Raw genomic sequence first — 20562 nt, 5'->3', positions numbered from 1 at the left:
GAGAGCAGTGTTGACGCCCTATTAGCTCTTTCAGACAGGAACTTTCATATTTGTCCTGTTGCAGAAGTTCTTACTTCTGAAAATCTTTTCTCTACGCAATTCCTCACTCAAAAACAGTTTGACCTTTCTCTCACGCTCCTGCTAACAACCCATTAAGCACCGCTCTCCCCTTTACCCTCCCCCCACGTCTTCTTCTCCCCAGTCAGTTGCTCTCTCTTCCTGCGCTGCGCTGTCCCCTCTGTCAACCCTCCATCAGGGAAGGATATGAGGGCTCAGCGCTCTTGAGAGGCTCCTCTCCCAGGTGGATTCTCAGATTGCCACGGCGGCCTTTGATGGTGAAAGGCGAGCCGGCCAGGTCTCGGATGGATCCCCCGCAGGCAGGCAGGCAGGCACACAGACTGGCTCTCGTTAAAAAAGCACCACCTTTGTGTTCCCACAGGAGGTGGATGTAATTAACATAGCTTTAGTACTACCTGTGTTTTCAGCCTGCTGTTGTCAAGGCTACTTCTGTTTGGGTTTTGTGTGTGTTTGGGAATGGCGGAGGTGGTGGGATAGGTGGGTGGTTGGATGGGGGAGGCAGTGGTGTGCATGCGTGGGTGTGCGCGTGTTAATGCATATATGTGCTTACGTGCACATGAGCACTATAGGGGTGGTGTTCAGTTCACAACCCTGGTGGGCTGATGTAATGCTTGGGTCTGGTCCGTGTCTGTGCTCAGCCTTGGCAGTAGCTGGAGCAGCTAGAAAGTCGTGGTCATTTAAAACCCCTGGCCTACACTGCTCAGGGGCCCCTCTGCTGCCTCACCAGGGGCCCCTGTTTCTCATGCATTGACTAAAGTTTTCAGATTGCTCTTGCTGCTTGTGATGATAGTTGCAGAAACCAATTTCCTCACTGAGCAATCGTGGTACTTTATCTTTTGATAAAGAGCCTTTAAGCTTCATTATCAGCTTCTGTTGTAGTTCCCGCTACGATAGGTGTCACCAGTGCCACATTTTGTCATGATGACACACACACACACACACACACACACAGACTCACGAGGTAAAAAACGATACAAGCCGTTGTGACATTGCTGCAGCTGATAAAAAAGTTGTTTGCTCCTATATTAAACTGTAATGTCGTACTCTCTGAGTGACAAAAATCTGCCAATATGATGAGATAATTGATTCTTTCAGTTTTTTCAGGTGTCAAACAAAGCAAAAAGAGGGTGATCAATCCTCTTCTATGTCAAAACGGACACTTGAACATTCAAGAAAGTTTAACCGACTTGATCTGGAAATTAGAGAAACTTCCTGCCCCCGTTTGCAGATTAAAATGTATATATTTTTACAGCTTGTCCTCTCTCTTTTGTTGCATTGCAGGATGTTCTCAAAGAGTGCCAGGAGCAGATTGAGCGCGTGTTGGTGAGCAGCCTGCGCGAGGGGCGACAGCAGCAGCAGCAGCAACAGCAGACACAGAGAGGCCCCAGCGGGAAAGGCCTGGACGAGCTGGATCAATCCTCCACCCCGACAGACGTCCGCGATGTCAACTTGTGAACCACCAGAGGGCGTCGTTGCACAGGATTTACAACAACAAAAATCATCATGAAAAAAACCCCTCAATTTTGTTAAAAGCAGAAAAAAAAGAACAAAAGAACAAAAAATGTTAAAAACACAAGCCCTTTAAAAGAAAAAGAACAATGCTTGCTAGTTTTTTATTTGTAGATTTTCTGTTCTTCAAGTCCAAAACACCTACCCACGAAATAGATTTTCTGTGATGTTCTTGTCTAAAAGCAACGCATTTGATACAAGATGAAGCTCTGTGGTGCCTTGGATATACAGAAGGGAAGCCAATCATATTTGCATTCTGCCTTTGATTGTATAGTATGATCTTTAAGTTATATTTTAACCATAGCTTGATAATGAGGCTCTTATGTTAGAAGTTGTGGAAACCATTCAGAAAACTGCATACATGGGATCACAGTGGGGCTTAAGTTTTTTTTTCTGTTTTGTTTAATATGAGTATTATCACTATTACATTCGTGGTTGGTGTAAGAGAGGACGAGATCTCCCATCAGAAGAGACAGACAGAAGAAGCCGTGAGAACATTATGCTAAAAGTTGGTGGGTCCCAATTCCAGGGAACAGGCAGGATGATAATAATTATTGGTAGTATTAGTAATTATTATAATTAATATTATTATTGGACATATTTTTGGAACTCAGTAGTAGAGATCAATAAGCTCCTTTTGTCAGGCTGCTTGTGTGCGTCAGTGTTGGGGTGCAGTCTGCAAGCGTGTGTGTTTGTATGTGAGTATGCCAGTTTGCATGCATGCCTGTATGTGTGTTTGTGTGTGTGTGGTGTGTGTGGTGTATGAATGCTTCATGTGATCCTGTATCTATATTAGCAGTGTGCATTCGAGGGTGTGAGGCAGTCGTAGATTTACGGTTCTTTGTTAAAAGACGACGGGGCGAGCGAAGGTTACACACACTTTGTCCGTCAATATAACAGGGCATCTATGCGATATCACTGCCTTCATGCATTAACAATGTGTCATGGTTCATTGTTGGCCAACAATAAACTATGACCGAGACAGAGAAAGACTTAGTGAAGGAGGACATGGGCGAAGGGGCCGTCACATAGAGCCCCTTTATCTGTCTAAGAGCATTTTTCCTGAGGTGTCTCGCCTCACACTCAGAGGTCATGTGAGGTGTTTGTTTATTACTGCCATTCTGTTAATGAAATATTACAGATACTTCATTCTTTTTCACGTTGTTACAATATGGTGTTTCTTAAGTTGTGAAAGGCTGCTTTGAGTCTGGAGAGTACTAATGACCTCCCATATGTGCAGTGTGTATGGCACATGTGCAAACAAGAGAGGACGATGTCTTGGAAGAAAGTAAGGCTGGAGGATGTCGGACTCCTCCATGTTAATTAGCAGGGAGGGAACAGGGTGTGGCGTGAGAAGACTTAGAAAGAGAGGGACAGTTTGCAACTAAGAAGTCACTGTGGAACTGTGGAAGGCACATGAGTGCACAGCACAGGATGGTAAGACAGAGAGGATTTTAGTGGTGCAGGAGCATGCTGCTGTGTGGAGGATTTACAGCCCGTGGCTGGAAGATGATAACGAACAAAAGATGCCCAAAAGCCTCACGATGAAACTTTGATATCTGCATATTTGGATGGAATCAACATTCATTTCACATAATGGATGTCTACACCGACTCAGCTAAGTGAACTAAAACGTTCGGGGTTTCCATTTGCATGGAAATGAAATGAGGAACTAAGACTGTACGCTGCCAGATCATGTGAGGATGAACTTTTTTTGGGGTGGGGGTGGAGGGGGGGAGGGGGGAGAGTGGGGGGTGGGGGGGGGGGGGGAGTACAGGATGATAATATACTGTCAATGCATCTGGAGTCCCACATAGGGTTGTTTTTTTTAGCTCCCCTATATGATTTCAGTGGCAAAGCACTTTGAGAACATGCTCCCCAGGAGATAAGTACAATGAAATGCGTTGGGTGGTGATTAGAGGTGAATGGATGTGTTCTTTTATTCCTTGTTAGCCTTTTCTTTGGTTTACTTTGTAGGGCTGGTTTCCCAATTGTCAGACATACCCTTGTCAAGCAAGAGTCAAATTAAAAAAGGCTTTCCACAACTTGCGACGAGAGGACATTCCGATCAGAAAAAAAGAGAGAAAAACAAAAAAAAACATTCCTATTCAAGCAAAGTGCTCGTTGATGGGGAGTCTGACTGTGTTCGAGAATTTGAACAAATCGAAAATGCCAATATGAATCTGAAAATGCCTACACAGAGTTCACTGATCCATGGGTTCTGTTTGATTTTATTTTACATTGTCAAGAAATGAAATATTTGTTTTTACTTGAATTTTTTTTTCTTCATATTTATCTGCGTCACAGCCACAGATAGTCACACAGGGCAGCGATGAGCTACAAGAGAGGGTGGTGGTAACATCCAATATTTGCACACGTTCTTCAGAGGGCAATGAGGTTTGCATTTAAAGACAGAGCAGAGCCTTTGTTCAGAAACCACCTTAACTGATGTGCGTTGCAGTGGTTGGTCAGTTTTCTATGGTGCTGGCTTCAGGCCGATTGTCTGTCAGTGAACACATGTGACCCCTGTGAGCTTTGCTGCTTTGAATCATTGGCAAGGGGGCTCATCAGCCAAACAGACATCAGCACAACACAAGAGATGGATGATTTTTGTTTTGTTTTGTTTTCATGGGACGCGTTACTCTGCAAACAGCAAGGTGTCTTCGACTTAATGCTTGAGTTTTTTTTTCATGATGGTATGTGACTTTGCTGAGTGTATGTTTGTCAGACTGAAGAAAAATAAGGGGGATCTAATGTTAAAGTGATGCTTTTCAGTAAAACTTGGCAATTTAATGACACATTTGCCAAAACATCCCCGTCTGAATATTTGATATGACCTCTTCATTTTGCCTCTGTTTGCCTGATGTAAGCTCTCTCCCAAACTTAATGGTTGTGATTTTCTTTCCTGCAATTTATTGTTGCATGTGTTATATATTGAGACCACCTTTTTCAATTTGTGTTTGATATATTTTATGGGGTGACCAGACCCACAAAAGGGGTTTTTCTAAGATTAAGAGATACTGTATTCCAAAGTGAAGAGAGGACAGAGGAGGAGGTGTGAAGACATCAAGAAAAAAGTGTCAATATTTTTATTGAGTTATTGTTGTCTTTTTGCGCTGCTAAAAGCTATGAATTTGTTTCATTTATACAAAAAATAACATTACCTAGTTGTGATGTGTCACTTGAGTGTGCTGCTATTTTATAAACATTTGTATTATAATATAATTATTTTACTGCTTAAGAGATACATTCAGAGAAAAAAAAACGAAGTAGATGGTGATAGAAGAACATGAAATGAGTATTCGACTGGAAATGTTCTTTGTACAGTTTGACAGTTTGCTTAGATAGCATGTCTCCTTTCCCCATTTTTTTTTATCTTATTTGCTCTCCTTCTTCAGTCACATTCTGCATCAGTGGTATTTCCTATACCTCAGGATTACTGGACAAAATAAAACACAAACAAATCCATCACCTATACCTCTGCAGTTAGGTAGCCTGGAACGGAGGAGATACAATACAGTGGGGGTGGAGGAGGAAAAGCAACAACACATTAACATTTTTGTGGATGATTCCCACTGTTTTAGTGGGGAAACAACTTGCTCAGTGAGATGGGAAACAGGAAATATGCAAGGTTTCCACTTGGACTTAACCTATAGTGGAGGGGGGGCATGACAACATTTCTCCGGGGGTGTTTATTCCGTAGATAGTTCAAGCATGTTCATTTCTGTTCATGTTGGTGCTACATCTGACTTGTTGTGTGCGAGAGAGGGGAAAAATAAACAGCATTCCTATGATGGCCAAAGTACAGTTCTTGCTTTATACAACCACGATCACTCTGAATGTCAGTAAATATGGATTCCGTATGTAAGAAAGACATGTTTTGGTCTGAAATATTGTTTGTGCGCACCATTGTAACTGCCACATAATAATGGGTTGAGCTACACCTGTTATGTCCAACCATAAATATTCTGATATCTGGAAGTTTCAATGGTGCAGATTTCCCTTTGAGTTGCCCCCCCTCCACTATAACTCATATCATGTACCTCAAATGTCTGTTGCACAACCTCTGTTCAATAAACTTCTGCTTTAAAGGGTGTGACACCACATCAGCTCACTATTTCCCACGCCTGTGTTCCTTTTAAGCTGTGTGTCTAATTGTTTCATGATCAGTACAGGAGTGTGTGTGTGTGTGTGTGTGTGTGTGTGTGTGTGTGCGTGTGTTTGTATGAGTGAGTCAGCAATGATACTACAGAGCAAAGTTCAGCTGTAGCACTTAATCATTTGAAAGCCACACAAAGCAGTGATGATGAACGTGGAACCATATGTCTTCCCCAGGCCAGAATGTGTGGAAGAGCAGTTATAAACACTCCCAGTAAATGTGTACATGCAGGAAAAAGGGATGTATTGATTTTCCAGGTCAGTCACATAAATCTGCCAGCAAAAGTTGAGGATATGTGCTGGTGGAAAAAAAGACTCTCGACCACTGACCACAGTTGACTGAGAGACAGACGTGATGGAGAACTTAAAGTTTATAGAGATCTGCATGCTGCATAGCCTGCTGACCTCCTGCTGCACTCCTCCTCATTCATCAGGACACATTATAGCTGCTTGCATGGTTTTTGTGGTATGGTGACATATATTATTGAATCTAGTGGTGAGCAAAAAGGATGGTTAGAACTTAGGACACAGATAAAAAAATCTGGAAAATGTCACAAATACTTGTTGTTTTTTTTTGTTTTTGTTTTTTTCTTTTTTTTGGGGGGGGGGGGGTTATGGTTATTATCTATAACCACTGATCCTGGTACAGGGTCGCAGGGGGGCTGGAGCCTATCCCAGCTGACATTGAGCGAGAGGCGGGATACACCCTGGACGGGCCACCAGACTATCGCAGGGCTGACACATAGACACAGACATCCATTCACACTCACACTCACACCCACGGGCAGCATCAGCCCCGGTTTCAACGAACTCTCTCTCTCCATGGTATATTCAAGAATAGTGGGTTTGTGCATTTAGTCCTTCTAAAGCAAGCTCGGGGGTTTAGTAATGCCAGAGCCAACAGGAACGATGCTCCACAACACTTTCTTTTCCTCCGAGTGAGGATTAGAATATATGCAGTTCACATAACCCAGTCAAAATTAATATATTTAAACGCTTCAAGATCCACTCATTACTAAAAATGTCTGTCCTATAAAAACTAAAGTAATGGTCAAAGTTGTCACAGTGAACTTTAAGGTGTGTTGACTGAGTCATGACCATCAACTCATGCCTTGAGTAACATTACAAGTTAACATTCCACCGTGACTGTCACAGGCAGTCGACCCAGTGAATTAAGTTATTTTTCTCTCTGACTCCAGCTGCTGCAACCCTCCATTTTATAGTTAAAGTCTACTAATAAAACAGTATGAACATTAGTTAGTTAGTTAGTTAGTTAATTAGTCGTTACATAAGACTCAAAACCAGCCACAACTCAGCCCCGAGCAAAGTGACTGTTCACTATTGACCTTTTGACTGACTGCAGTGTTAACAGCTCCACCTTTTAGTGTCAGATCTGTGTGTTCGGTACCCCAGCAGAAGGGCTACCAAAAATCGATACCATCCACAACTTTTCACAGTAGAAACAGGAATTAAGCAGGCTACTGAACCTAACCTGCATGTCTTTGGAGAGAGACTCCCCTTGACACAGGGAGAACATGCAAACTTTATACACAAATGGACTAGCCAATGAGTTCAAACCCCAAAACCCAACCCTTGCTGTGAGGCAACAGTGCTAACCACTGCCTCCTGAACCCCAAATCCCCCCCCCCCCAAAAAAAAAATTATCATTGGATTTTCGATTTCTGACGGTTACTAAACCTCATGGGGGAAAAGAAGAATCATTTAAAAAACTATGGTTATTTATTGGTAGATTTAGTGGTGCATGGTGTAGCCTATTTATGGTGCTCAGGGAGGCTCAAGATTAAATTAATAATTAAATAAATAAAACGAAGTCACACCGAAGCCACGCCCCTTTAGATAAGTAGAGCACAGTCCCCAAACGTCTCTGGTGTTAAACATGTCACCAGTAACTTGTACTAACCCACTACTTGTTAAAGTAGCCTAACTCAGACACTGTAGCTGTGGCGTGTTCTGCCAACAGTGTTGAACTTTGTGTGAGACATTTCCTCTGCAGCCGAGACGTGTAGGACCAACGTTAGTCGTCTTCAGGGCAGTTTAACCACCTTAATGCGACATTACTCCGTCGTTAACCTCCAGAGCATGAAGGCGCTAACGTTTGGGATAACTCTTGTCCGACAGTAAGTGCATTTGGCAGTCATATTTAGTGTTTATGGTAAATGTCATATGTTTAGCACAGAGGCTCCGAGTGCTGCATGTCGCTCCCATTTATAGAAGAGCACCTATGAGCTAGTTTTATAGGCGAAAATAAATAATATGTCGTCAAATTCATATAGGCCTATGTGGATAATTAATATACATGTGGGAAATTGATAGCAAACACACGTGTAAAGCTTCGTTGGAGAGCCCAGCTGTACTTTCAAACTTGGTTACATGACTGAAGTCTGTGGTTTGCATTCATTTAGCATTAGCTAGTTAGATGCTAACCCCAGCAGGTGTCACTCACTACTGATAGACACAGAGAGACTAGAGAGGTGTTAGCCTCAATTTCCAACATAGCTTAATTTTGTAATAGCAATAGCATACGCAGAACAGTTAGGTAACGGGCAGCTAGCAAGCTTTAAGGGCCCGTGTTAAACTCCCAGTCCTCTTCATGGTACTCTGTAACATTACACTCACCTCTGGTTCAGTGTGTGGACGCTGCAGTACCTGATGAGGACCACCAGAGGTCAGCATTAATCAATGAATGAACTCCCCCTATTAAATCACAGTGTTATTATCAGGTGAAACCAAATCTGTCAAATGAAACATGGACATATGGTTCTCAAATTTGGTTTAATATGAAAACAGTTTGAATGTTATGATAATAAACGTATGAGATGTAAATTAAACCCACCTTTTAATATTATAAACTGTTTCTGAGTCACAGACAGAACAATTTATACAATTTAAAACACATCTGAGAGTCAGGTAAAGTTATGCAAATAAAACCAGAATCAGTAAGACACTGCAGATGAAAATTAGCCAGCAATAATTTCGATATTTGATTAACTGACTAACTCAGTTACTTTAGACTCGACCAAAACTGATTCCAGCTTCTCTAGTTCAAGAATTGCTGCTTTTTTGTCTTGTATTTATTGTAGATTAATTATTGTTTGGTTTTGGACTTTTGGTCAGACAAAAGCAATTTGAAGACTTTTAAGTTATTTTGGGTTTTGGGAAATTATGAAAGGCAGCTCAGTGTTTTCTGATTTTTTTCATAGTCTAATATGTTGATCAATCAAATAATTGATACATAAATTGATGTCTAGTTGACAATGTCCTAACAACTGTCAGACAGACAACTTCTAATAAAAAGTTACCATGCCAGAAAATTTGGGCCATCAAGTGCAGTGACTGTAGGTGTGACCATCTGCCTACTGAAATGTGTTTGAGCAAAACAGTTATACAACAAAGATATCTCCTTATGCATATATGACAATGGGCATGACATCAAATTTCTGAGAGTCAAACAGTAGCTTCTTTACCCAGTCTGTTTATGACATTAGCTTTTGTGCTTCAATATAAAAATTATTTATGTCCTGCAGTGGGGAAACACAGTACAATAAAGAAGGCCTGCTGCAAGGTATGACTGAAGGCATCTGCGCCAAAAAAATAATATCACTCAATCTGTCTTTTTCTTCCTTGTCTTACCTTCATCTTTCCCTCTTCCTCCACACAGGCCAGGCTATAGATTCACCCTTGTCTGACATCGGGCTGCAGCAGGCTGAGGCTGCAGGCCGTTACCTGAAAGATGTCAAATTCAGCAACGTGTTTGTCAGTGACATGCTGCGGGCCAAACAGGTACGATGCTTTTGTTTTACAGTGGGAGGTAGCGATGAATCTTTAGATAAAAATCAATCAAAACCCTACAGGGTGTGTTTATTTTATTGTTTGATTAGAGCTCACATCTGGGGGGGAAAAACAAAAACTTTATAAAACTTCACTTCTTCTATAGAGAGATAATGACAATATGTCACATTGTGTCAATATGTGATGAGATGATGATGATGTGTGTTTTTTCTTCCAGACTGCTGAAGCAATAATGAAACACAACAGTAGTTGTTCTGGTCTACAGATGGCGTGTGACCCTTTACTTAAAGAGAAAGTAAATGACAGTGTGTGATTTTACAGCTTTATAGCAAAGTGTTTTCTCACCTAAACATTTACTTATTAATAAAAACACTGAGTCATGCAGTTATTGACTTGTTGTTTTTCAGAGCTTTGGGATAGCAGAGGGGCAACGGGTGCAGGAAGTGAAAGAGATGGCCAAGGCAGCCGGTCAGTCGTTTCCAATCTTCACTCCTCCAAACGGGGAGACGCAGGAGCAGGTGAGGCTGGGGATGTAGCTGTGATAGAAGGATTGATCTGTTTCTCTGTTATTTCATTATTTATGTGGGTATTATTCATTTCTCTCTCTTGCCTCCTCCCTGTCATTTATCAGTTATGTTTGTTTATCTCAGAAATTGCTGAAGATGGTACAGCATGGCATACTTTGCACAGGATACCATTAATACTAGAAGCTTTTATTTATTTACTTACTTATCTACATACTGATCTCCAAGTTTCGCAGTGTCTTTGCATGTCGCATGAAGTTTGAAAATAAAACGCAGTCAGTGTGTAAATCAGCATCGAATCATCATCAGAAAATCCTGATACGAAATCACTACTCCCCGACACTGCACAGGGGTGTATGAAAACCTTTATATAGTTGTTTTGTAATTTTAAAATGATCTCAAACAAATAGACTTAGAATTTAAAAGACCCTCTTAACCCTTGAGATACTTATGATAGTGAAATTAAATCTTTATCCTCATTTAACTCCAGTTATAGATCTGACCTGAATGCCCTGGTGCAATACACACATGTGACCACTAGGTGGCAGAAAACGCTAATTTCCTCAGTTAACCAATTTTTCTGAATGGATGTAACATGCTGGCGCAGGGCCTCTTTGCATCCACATGATTGTATATCTTTGGCATCTGCCAGAGCTCTTGGTTTGAATCAGGAGGATCAAAGTACATGCCCTTCCACTGTCAAACAACTGCAGAGTGTTCGTCACTACCCCGATTAAAAAGTCACCACTTAGCTTTGTGTTATTTGTGTTAGAGCCTGCGTGGGAGGACAGCCTGTGTGCGGGGGCGTCGGAAGGAGGGATGTTCTATTTCAGAAATACCTCATCAGGCTTCATCCATTAGATCTTGGCTTGGACGTTAACTCTGGTCCAGCCCAGTACGTGACCAGCACATCATGATGATGATGCAGATATACAAAGATAGATTTGACGCAAGCAGCGAGCGCCCCAATCAGTGTCGACCACAGGCCTCCCTCCCAGCTTTCCTAAACGAGTTACAGGTTGTTGCATCAGGAAGAAACTGAAGTCAGCATGTGTGATGTCCATGGCGTTGTGCCAATGTTGTTTTGAATTTAACAACCTTTAACTTTTATCCTTCACAGTCGCAGGCAGTCACATTTCATTGACATGTGCTCTTAGTGTAGTAAGAAAATGTAAGAGAAGCATGACGCAGTTTATAACAGGTTTTTGCTCTGTTCAGGTGACGGAGCGGGTCAAAGAGTTTCTGGAGAAAATGCTTCAGCAAATTGGGGCTGAACACTGGCGTGACAGAGGGGAGGATGGAATCTCAGAAACATCTCCTGTGGAGGGAAAGGCAGACGATGGGGTCAGGGGTGTCCCGGTCCACGCTTTGGTTGTCAGCCACGGGGCCTACATGTGTGTGGCGGTGCGCTTCCTTGTGGAGGAGTTACACTGCTCCTTGCCTCCGGGTTCTGACAAAGCACACTTGTTCTCTTTAAGTCCTAACACAGGTCTGTGTCGGTTTATACTAAACATGCGGAAAGAGGACGACAGGTTCAAATTGTCCGGGATCCGTTGTGTGTTCGCTCACAGAGGGGACCATGTTAAACAGTAGGAGAAACATACAATGTTAAAAAGCTCCACACACTCAACACTGACAGTTTACAATTGTAAAAGATTTTATTTATAGGTTCTGTATTTATTTTTCATTTGGTGCTCAGTCACTTCACGGCACAGTTTGATCACATATTGAAATGGATGGATCAAATCCTCGTTGTTCAATATAAGCATGTTTTCACAATGGAACTGTGAAACAAAAAAATGTTAGGTCAAGTGTTTCGGTGCTATTTATTATTATATAGTTGAGTGGCTCTTAGCCTTGTCTTGTATCAAGGATCCCTGAATGAATAAAACAGTTGGTTATGGACCCTCACTTGAAAAGATATAACTTAGGGGACCTCCATCTGAAAAGACTTTGCTCATTAGATCCTATGATCAGAATAGTCACTCTTGTGACTCTAACTCACATTGGGCTTGCTTCTATAGTGAATTAAATAGTGATGATAAACTATTCCCCATTTTTCTTGGGAGCCCCTAAAATTCTTAAATTAATTGAATTTGAATTGAATCTGGTTTAAATTCAGCAAGATAAATAATTAAATACATCTGCATTATTTTTTTACAGTGGACTCCAACAAAATCTGTTTTACATTCAAGCTCTGCATGCTGGTTCATAAGTTGAGCAATGTCATTTAACCTCAGGTAGATGGTTTGTGTTGCAGGGCAGTGTCATCATCACTTTGTTACTGTCTGGCTGTTCATTACTGTAAATGCAGGCAGCTTTTTGCTCTAATGAGTTCGTGTTTCTATATTTATTCTCCGGAAGTTCAGAGATCCTTTGCAGGAACACGGAGCAGGACTGCAACAGTGTTGACTTTTTTGGAAATCAGTGACTTTGTCATTGTTGGGAATTAACGCTTTGGTCAACAAGGGCAGATGCATTCAAGAAAGAGTGCATGCATGTTGTGTGTTACTGAAGTACAGATGCACTGTTTCTCTACTTTTCATTCCTCTCTCAGTGTAAAACAAAATCATGTGCTGACTGCTGAGCTGGATTGTATGAAAAAACATTGTGCAGTTTCTATTGCTGTTGTTACTCTGATTCTGTAACTGAAAAAAAAAACACTTTATAATGTAGGAAAACTGTCAGACTTGACCAGGTTAGTCTATTTTTTAAATTAGGAGATGTAGCTGTTAATGTTTCTGTATCATAGTGGGATTTGTGGAAACTTGCCAATAGTGATAAAAGATCCTTTTCAGCCGAAACTCCCTAAAAAACCCCCCCCCGATATTCAATCTGTGCTGGTTCTCATCTGTTCATATTTGCATTATATACACCCTTGAACTTTACATTTTGATTTACAAACATGTTCTAGCCTAGAATATATCGTTTCAGTAAGTATGCATCTTCATTTGTATCATTATCTACAATATTTGACATGCATTTCATTTGGACCGAGGCAGTATTATTAGGATCAGGATTATTATGCCTATTAGTATTAATAGGATGTGTCCCCCCCACATAAATAAACTGGTTGTACTACTGTGGTGTACTGCAGGTCTGCGTGTGATTTCGGCAAGTGGTGTCAGTGTACCACAGCAAAAGCCAATGTCCGGCTCACTAAAATGGCCTTCAGTCACCAAAACCTTAAGAACTCCTAGTGATTTTTCATATTTCCCTAAAATGGTCAATTTTACCTGACCCCTCTTGAGGCTTCGGTCACAGAAGATGTTGATTAATGTTGAGTAGCCAAGCATGGCGTTGATTTAGACATTATTTGTCCAGATCTAATATTTGCCAGTTACATAACTAATTGGCTGTGTGGATAATAACAATGTGACTTTTGTGGCCTTTCTTTGGGAAATAATTGGATGGTGAGCTAAAGACTGAGCGGCAATTATCTGTTGTTCTAGCAGGCTGTGTGCAGTGACCATAATGTCTGTGGCCAGGGACATTTTAAATGTTAAAGTAATTCTTAAGTGACTCGTTGGTAGCCGTAACTTTGGTAAGGCACCCTAATGAAAATGTGAAACTACGAGGAGAGGAAAGCATCATTTATTCCCAGTGTTGTACAGACAAATCAGACAGACGATCCACAGAATAGTCATCATTTATTTTTCCACATTAGAAACAACACAACTTGAAATATATAAATAATATAACAGAAGGCTAAGAAGGAAGTCATTTAACACATTTCAATAAATAAATACCTTTTCATCGCTGTGACTACTGGTGTCCGGCACCTGACATTATTTGATCCTCTTTATATCTATGTTATGGCTACAAACAAACAGCAGATGATTTTTTTTGTTTTGTTTTCATTATGCGCTGGTCTATTTTTGTTAAGTTTGTAAACTCCTGTCATGAAGCTTTACTGTATCAACACATGTATGTATAAATATTCATAATTACTTACAGATTAGACACCTTTACATATGCAAAACAAACATTGCCACATCTGGCCCGAGGTTTAAAATTTAACTGACAATAGAGGTTAAAGGACAGCAGGACCGACGCTGGACCAAACTTGCTGCATGATTATGTAGAATGTTGCCAAACTTATCCTTCGTCTGCTGTTCAAACAGAGGGTCTGTACAAGCTGCTGTGATGTAACACGGTTTGTGAGTACATTACCGAGAGTAATGGTACTGTAAAAACAAATTCTGAACATTTTGATTGAAAGTTTTTATAAAATGCGGTCTCTTTTCTCTGAAGTTGTAAAATCTCGAATGCTTTCATGTGTAAGAAACAACCCTTGTATGTCATTGTGTGGCTCTCACTCACACTGCAGTCCACAAACGCAGTATCTACTCTGACCAAGCAGTCAAACATGAAGTGAGATTTCAGAACAAACATGAAGACCTGCAGCCCTTCTTTGACATTTCACTCATTAAACCCAAGTTGAGTATCTTAGTCTTGTTCTGCCCGGTCTGCAATATTAGTCTTGACAGGACTGACAGGTCCGTTGGACTGTAAGACCCGCAGGGGGTCGTCACAGGAGGTGATGGTCTCTTTGGACACAGCACCGGCCTGGTCCTGCTCAGGCTGCCCATGATCTGCGTCCTTGTGATCCGTGGCAGGATGTGAGGGATGTGACTGTGATTGTAATGGATCCGAGGGGTTCACCTCCTCGCTCCTCCTCTGTCTCTTCACCAAGGGACCCAGGAGCCTCTTCACCAGGGCTGAGGCGGGTTCAGGCGGCTCCTGGTGAGCAACTCGCAGCTCAGCTCCCTCCAGTTTGAGCAGCCGGCCCCCACTTGTAGAATAAAACACATCACGGTGGTTCACCACATCTAACCAAATGCGCTGGAAGAGACAGTCTTCTCTGTTTTTTTGCTTCTGTTCAGTAGAAAAAAAGCAGACAAAAATGTTTAATGTTAGTGTTTTACACATTTCCTGGCGTCACTCAAATGAAGTGCATCTAAAAAAAAAAATACTCACAGAGTTGTACAGCTCTCCGTTTGAGTCCATGCAGAGGAAGCGTTTTCTTCTCAAGTCAAATATAGACACAAAGTTGCCTGAATTTTTTCTTACTGGCAAGATAACTGCAAGAAAACAGGTTTAAACATGCCGTCATTAGTTATGAAAATCTCATATACTGAATATTATGAACAGTTTAAGAAACATGTTTCAACATGAACATGTCTGGCTGCCAGAGATCTTGTTTGTTTGTATAGATGACATGCAAAATATGTACCTAAATTACAACATATATTTGTACATTTATCCATTTCCAGGATTTTATCTTGTGTAGCTATAAAAACATTTATTGCCCATTGTTTTATATTTTAGAAACATTTGGGGACATATATATGTAAAGCATACTATTGCCCTTTGAGAAATGCTGTTAGGTGTTCAAAAGGGTTTTATTTTGTGAATTAATGAATGAATCTGTAATGAAACAAATGATATCTTTATGGATCTAGGCAGACTTACCCATAAAGTGTCTGTGACTGCCTTTGCTCATTGATCCACTCAGTTCCAAGTAGAAACGTCCCGTCCCAGCAGATGTTTCCACATGTGCCTCCGTGTTGAAGCTGCTCTGCTGATGTTGTAAAAGTTGCTCTGGGTCCCGGAGCCTCGGTGCACAATCCACCGGTACACACACATGTACGGCAATCAGGATGAGCGAGAAGAAAGCTGGGTGCATGATCAATGGGAATGCCGTGCTGTCTTTGCTCCTAACAGCACAAATGTTAAGGTTTGGTGTGTGAGCAGCTACTGGAGGAGGAGAAAGTCCAACAGGTCTATTTAAACAGAGGGTCGATGAACCAGCTAACTCATTTACCAAAATGACAGGCTACCTGTTTTTCTTTGGTTATGAGGAGGTGGAGGAGCCTATAGCTGACATTCCTGCAGGCTCTAACTGGTAAAATACCATTTTATCACAAAAGGTTTATGACTCTAACTGGAAATACCTCTGTGAAAACTTTCTGCTGTAGATGGCTGTAGATTATTTACTCTGTTGAAAGCTAAAAAAAAGTCCAACACAAAGATTAAACTTGTGACTCCAGAGACAGAGGAGAGGATGAAGAGAGCTGAAGATTTAAAATGATGAAGGAGATGGTGACTCCTCGTTGTCGTCGTCGTCATCCTCCGCTTATCCGGGTCCGGGTCGCAAGGGCAGCAGCCTCAGCAAGGAAGCCCAGACAGTCCTCTCCCCAGCCACTTCCATCAGCTCTTCCGCAGGAACCCCGAGGCGTTCCCAGGCCAGCCGGGTGATGTAGTCCCTCCAGCGTGTCCTGGGGCGGCCCCGAGGTCTCCTCCCGGTTGGACATGCCCGAAACACCTCCCAAGGGAGGCGTCCGGAAGGCATCCTTACCAGATGCCCGAACCACCTCAACTGGCTCCTCTCGATGTGGAGGAGCAGCGGCTCTACTCCGAGTCCCTCCCGAATGTCTGAGCTCCTCACCCTATCCCTAAGGCTGAGCCCAGCCACCCTGCAGAGGAAACTCATTTCGGCCGCTTGTATTCGCGATCTCATTCTTTCGGTCACTACCCAGAGCTCGTGACCATAGGTGAGGGTTGGAACGAAGATCGACCGGTAAATCGAGAGCTTCGCTTTCTGGCTGAGCTCCCTTTTCACCACAACGGACCGGTTAAGCGCCCGCATCACTGCTGACGCTGCCCCAATCCGCCTGTCAATCTCCCGCTCCATCCTACCCTCACTCGTGAACAAGATCCCGAGATACTTAAACTCCTCCACCTGAGGAAGGACCTCCCCCCTGACCTGGAGTGGGCAATCCACCCTTTTCGGGCGGAGGACCATGGCCTCAGACTTGGAGGTGCTGATTCTCATCCCAGCCGCTTCACACTCGGCTGCGAACCGCCCCAGTGAGAGCTGGAGGTCACTGTTCGATGGAGCTAGGAGGACCACGTCATCCGCAAAAAGCAGGGACGAGATTCTCCCATCACCGAACCTGACACCCTCCACCACTTGGCTGCGCCTAGAAATTCTGTCCATAAAAGTTATGAACAGAACCGGTGACAAAGGGCAGCCCTAGCGGAGTCCAACCCTCACCGGGAACAGGTCCGACTTACTGCCAGCCACACGAACCAGACTCGTGCTCCTTCGGTACAGGGACTGGATGGCCCTTAGCAAGGGGCCACCAACCCCATACCCCCGGAGCACCCCCCACAGGATGCCCCTGGGGACACGGTCGTAAGCCTTCTCCAAATCCACAAAACACATGTGGACTGGTTGGATGAACTCCCATGCCCCCTCCAGCACCCTGGCGAGGGTAAAGAGCTGGTCCACGGTTCCGCGTCCGGGACGAAAACCACATTGCTCCTCCTCGATCCGAGGTTCAACTATCGACCAGACCCTCTTCTCCAGCACCCTGGAGTAGACCAGACTCATCCACCCCCGGGGCTCCGCCGCCTCGGAGTTGTTTCACCACCTCGGCGACTTCTGCCCCAGAAATTGGAGGACCCGCCCCTGAGACCCCCGTCTCTGTTTCCTCACTGGAATATGTGTTGGTGGGATTGAGGAGCTCCTCAAAGTATTCCTTCCACCGCCCGACAATGTCCCCAGTTGACGTCAGCAGCTCCCCGCCCCCACTGTAAACAGTGTGAGCAAGTTGCCGCCTTCCCCCCCTGAGGCACCGGACGGTTTGCCAGAACCTCTTTGGAGCCGATCGATAGTCTTCCTCCATGGCCTCACCGAACTCCTCCCACGCCCGAGTTTTTGCCTCCACGATTGCCGCCGCCATGCTCCGCTTGGCCCGCCGGTACCCGTCAGCTGCTTCCGGAGACCCACAGAGCAACCATGCCCTGTAGGCCTCCTTCTTCAGGCTGACGGCTCCCCTCACCTCTGGTGTCCACCAGCGGGTTCGGGGATTACCGCCGCGACTGGCACCAGCGGCCTTGCGGCCACAGCTTGCAACCGCCGCCTCAACAATGGCAGAGCGGAACAAGGCCCATTCGGACTCAATGTCCCCCTCTGCCTTCAGGATGCAGTCGAAGCTCTCCCAGAGGTGGGAGTTGAAGATCATCTGGACAGGTTCTTCCGCCAGGCGTTCCCAGCAGACCCTCACTGTTCGTTTGGGCCTGCCAGGTCTGCGCGGCATCTTCCCCCACCATCTGATCCAACTCACCACCAGGTGGTGATCAGTTGACAGCTCTGCTCCTCTCTTCACCCGAGTGTCCAGAACATATGGCCGCAGGTCAAATGATACGACTACAAAGTCGATCATTGACCTGCGACCTAGGCTGTCCTGGTGCCACGTGCACCGATGGACATCCTTACGCTTGAACATGGTGTTAGTTATGGCCAAACTGCGACCCGCACAGAAGTCCAATAACTGAACACCACTCAGGTTCAGATCGGGCAAGCCGTTCCTCCCAATCACGCCCCTCCAGGTCCCGAGACGGTGACTCAACTTCACTCATCTGTGTCTTTAAACAAGAAAAACTAAGGTAAGAATAACAAACTTCCCAAACTCATTGTATAATCTTTATTTTTTGTACTTTATTGATTGATTTGTTTGAATCAGACTTTGAAAACAACAAGTAGAGTTGGGATTCTGGCACACACAATTCACCTGCCTGGAAAGTTCATGGAAGGGGAGCTCTTAATTACAAAACTTTTAGTATAAAGAACAACATGTTCTCAAGCCCACAGGCCAAAATCAGTAAATGATACCTTTACGACGTATAGGTAGAAATTACTGATCATTGATGGTGATTTAATTTAATTTATTTTGTGTCACACCTCTCCAAGGAAAATGACTCATGCCTTGCTTATGAATTAACTACACACATCCCCCGCTTCTCACTCCCTCTGTGGCCGCATTTTTTGGTGGTTTTATATTTTTACCTCCTTAAAGAAGTGAGAAAATTCCTCACCATTCATTCGTTTATTTATATTCTGAGCCTTAAGTAATATTTAGAGCAAGTGTCAGATGGTAAATGCCAGCACAGCCTGTGTACCATACAATGAGATGCAATACAGTTTTATTGTCAGTTTACACTGACATTCATGTTGCATCCTGAGGCAGCTTCGTTTAAGAAATGTACACACAGGTTGAGCATACAGTTACACATGTGGCACTTCTCATAGACATACCAAACACATAAAACAGTCATGATAATTACACACACAACATTATATCCACTGGGATTTACATCTCAGTTAGCAGCACACAGATTTAAGTTTAACAACAGGATAGAGTGAAATATAAATTAATCCTTCAGCCTGTAATGGTTAAGTGGAGGAACTCTAAATCGCCTATTTGTTAGAAGTTGGTAGTCTCCGTTTAAAACATGCAACGAGTCAGATGAGTTGCATTAAAGGAGTGAGCTACAGGTTGGCCAATACTCTTAGCACAAATTTTGACTTGATAATATAGTTTGGTTTTAAGTTTTACAGATAGGCTGCTGAGCCAGATCGTACTGCGGTACAGCAAGACACAATGATTTAGAAAACTGAAAAATAATCTGGCTACTGCTCCAAAAGATCTGAGGCTACGAAGAAAGTAAATAAGTTGCTGTATCCTCTTGCGAATAAATTCTAAATGAGGAGTCCAAACAGGTATTTGAATGAAGAGACTGTTTCAGCATTGTGAATGTCACTACTGCATAGGTGCATGTTAATGAGTAGAGTTATGAGTATACATTTTGGGCTCCCTGGAAGAATATGACACCACAGAGAAAGATTCAATGTAGGACTCAACCACTTGAGCAGTGATAGTATTGTACTTATTGCTGAGGCCAAAAAACAGGAACAAAAATATTGCTTTATTTTAGGCTACAGGTCTGTTATTTCCAAATCATGTCTTGAAACTATCCTGTAACGGCATACATAAGTTTACATGTATGTTTACATGTACATAAATAGAGATGAAGGTTATTAATTTGCTGTGTTGAGTTGGAAAAGCAGTTTACTTTTCAGAGGAATTTCCTTAAAATAATTGTTCCGTTTAAACCAAAGTAGATTCATTCCTCATTCATTTATTATCAGAAACTTTATTCTTCATATATGTTGACTTGAAGTATGACTTTTTTGTTGTTGTTGTTGACATTTTTTAACATTCCCTTGACCAACTGTGCACTGACTAAAAGACTCTATATGTGATGTTAATTTAGCATTTATTTCATGGTGGACGAGCCAAATTACAGTTATGTCCAGCTTACCAGGAAATGACAAAAACAATCCTATTACTGCAATTTGTACTAATTTCTGTTTCAGTTTCAGTTCAGTTTTTCACATTTACTTTCACATCTGTCAAAATGTTGCCCTCCCACCAGTTGTCAGCTCCACCAGTAGAGGGCGCCACATACTGGCTCATGGTAATTCATTGAACATGACTTTGACTTTAGGTTTAACATTTTCCTCCCCAGTCCCTATATTAATCCTATAATAAATCTGTCCAAGGGTCAGGAAGCATGACGAAGCAAACTTTAAAGCATTAAATCACAACAGCTTTTACAAAACGTCTTTTAT

The 20562-nt window shown here is 42.8% G+C and overlaps 3 protein-coding genes across 5 annotated transcripts in view; 2 read left to right on the top strand and 1 right to left on the bottom strand.

The window, feature by feature from the left end:
• The window catches only part of ccnd2a (cyclin D2, a), a 176502-nt gene extending 173196 nt beyond the window's left edge, over window positions 1-3306 (top strand). For all 3 annotated transcript variants that reach the window (XM_049573106.1, XM_049573107.1, XM_049573105.1), the window contains one exon: window positions 1360-3306. In XM_049573106.1, coding sequence (XP_049429063.1) covers window positions 1360-1533 — 174 coding nt within the window. In that variant the 3' untranslated portion in view covers window positions 1534-3306. The remainder of the gene's footprint in view (window positions 1-1359) is intronic.
• A 4316-nt stretch (window positions 3307-7622) lies between these two features.
• Window positions 7623-12409, top strand: tigara (TP53 induced glycolysis regulatory phosphatase a). The gene is made up of 6 exons (XM_049573109.1): window positions 7623-7883; window positions 9291-9328; window positions 9425-9546; window positions 9773-9850; window positions 9963-10073; window positions 11298-12409. Exons 1-6 carry the CDS (start codon window positions 7813-7815, stop codon window positions 11670-11672), a joined length of 795 nt encoding a protein of 264 aa, XP_049429066.1. The 5' UTR covers window positions 7623-7812; the 3' UTR covers window positions 11673-12409.
• Window positions 12410-12422: 13 nt separating this feature from the next.
• On the bottom strand, window positions 12423-15896 carry LOC125886790 (fibroblast growth factor 23-like). Its single transcript, XM_049573111.1, has 3 exons — window positions 15555-15896; window positions 15060-15163; window positions 12423-14957 (listed from the first exon to the last, which is right to left on the bottom strand). Exons 1-3 carry the CDS (start codon window positions 15766-15768, stop codon window positions 14529-14531), a joined length of 747 nt encoding a protein of 248 aa, XP_049429068.1. The 5' UTR covers window positions 15769-15896; the 3' UTR covers window positions 12423-14528.
• Between the last annotated feature and the right edge of the window lie 4666 nt (window positions 15897-20562).

Source organism: Epinephelus fuscoguttatus, linkage group LG4, assembly GCF_011397635.1.
Source record: "Epinephelus fuscoguttatus linkage group LG4, E.fuscoguttatus.final_Chr_v1".
In the NCBI taxonomy this organism is placed as follows: Eukaryota; Metazoa; Chordata; class Actinopteri; order Perciformes; family Serranidae; genus Epinephelus; species Epinephelus fuscoguttatus.
Note: the sequence above shows the minus strand (reverse complement) of the source record. Positions and strands in the feature narration are given on the sequence as shown.

What these genes read in the sequence shown, in the direction of transcription:
- LOC125886790 (XM_049573111.1), bottom strand. Translation starts at nt 15,768, where the DNA reads ATGCACCCAGCTTTCTTCTCGCTCATCCTGATTGCCGTACATGTGTGT. An exon ending in CAGTCACAGACACTTTATGG is followed by an intron (nt 15,164 to 15,554) that starts GTAAGTCTGCCT and finishes GTTTTCTTGCAG; the next exon opens with TTATCTTGCCAGTAAGAAAA. An exon ending in ACGGAGAGCTGTACAACTCT is followed by an intron (nt 14,958 to 15,059) that starts GTGAGTATTTTT and finishes TCTACTGAACAG; the next exon opens with AAGCAAAAAAACAGAGAAGA.
- tigara (XM_049573109.1), top strand. Translation starts at nt 7,813, where the DNA reads ATGCGACATTACTCCGTCGTTAACCTCCAGAGCATGAAGGCGCTAACG. An exon ending in ACATGCTGCGGGCCAAACAG is followed by an intron (nt 9,547 to 9,772) that starts GTACGATGCTTT and finishes TTTTTCTTCCAG; the next exon opens with ACTGCTGAAGCAATAATGAA. An exon ending in ACGGGGAGACGCAGGAGCAG is followed by an intron (nt 10,074 to 11,297) that starts GTGAGGCTGGGG and finishes TGCTCTGTTCAG; the next exon opens with GTGACGGAGCGGGTCAAAGA.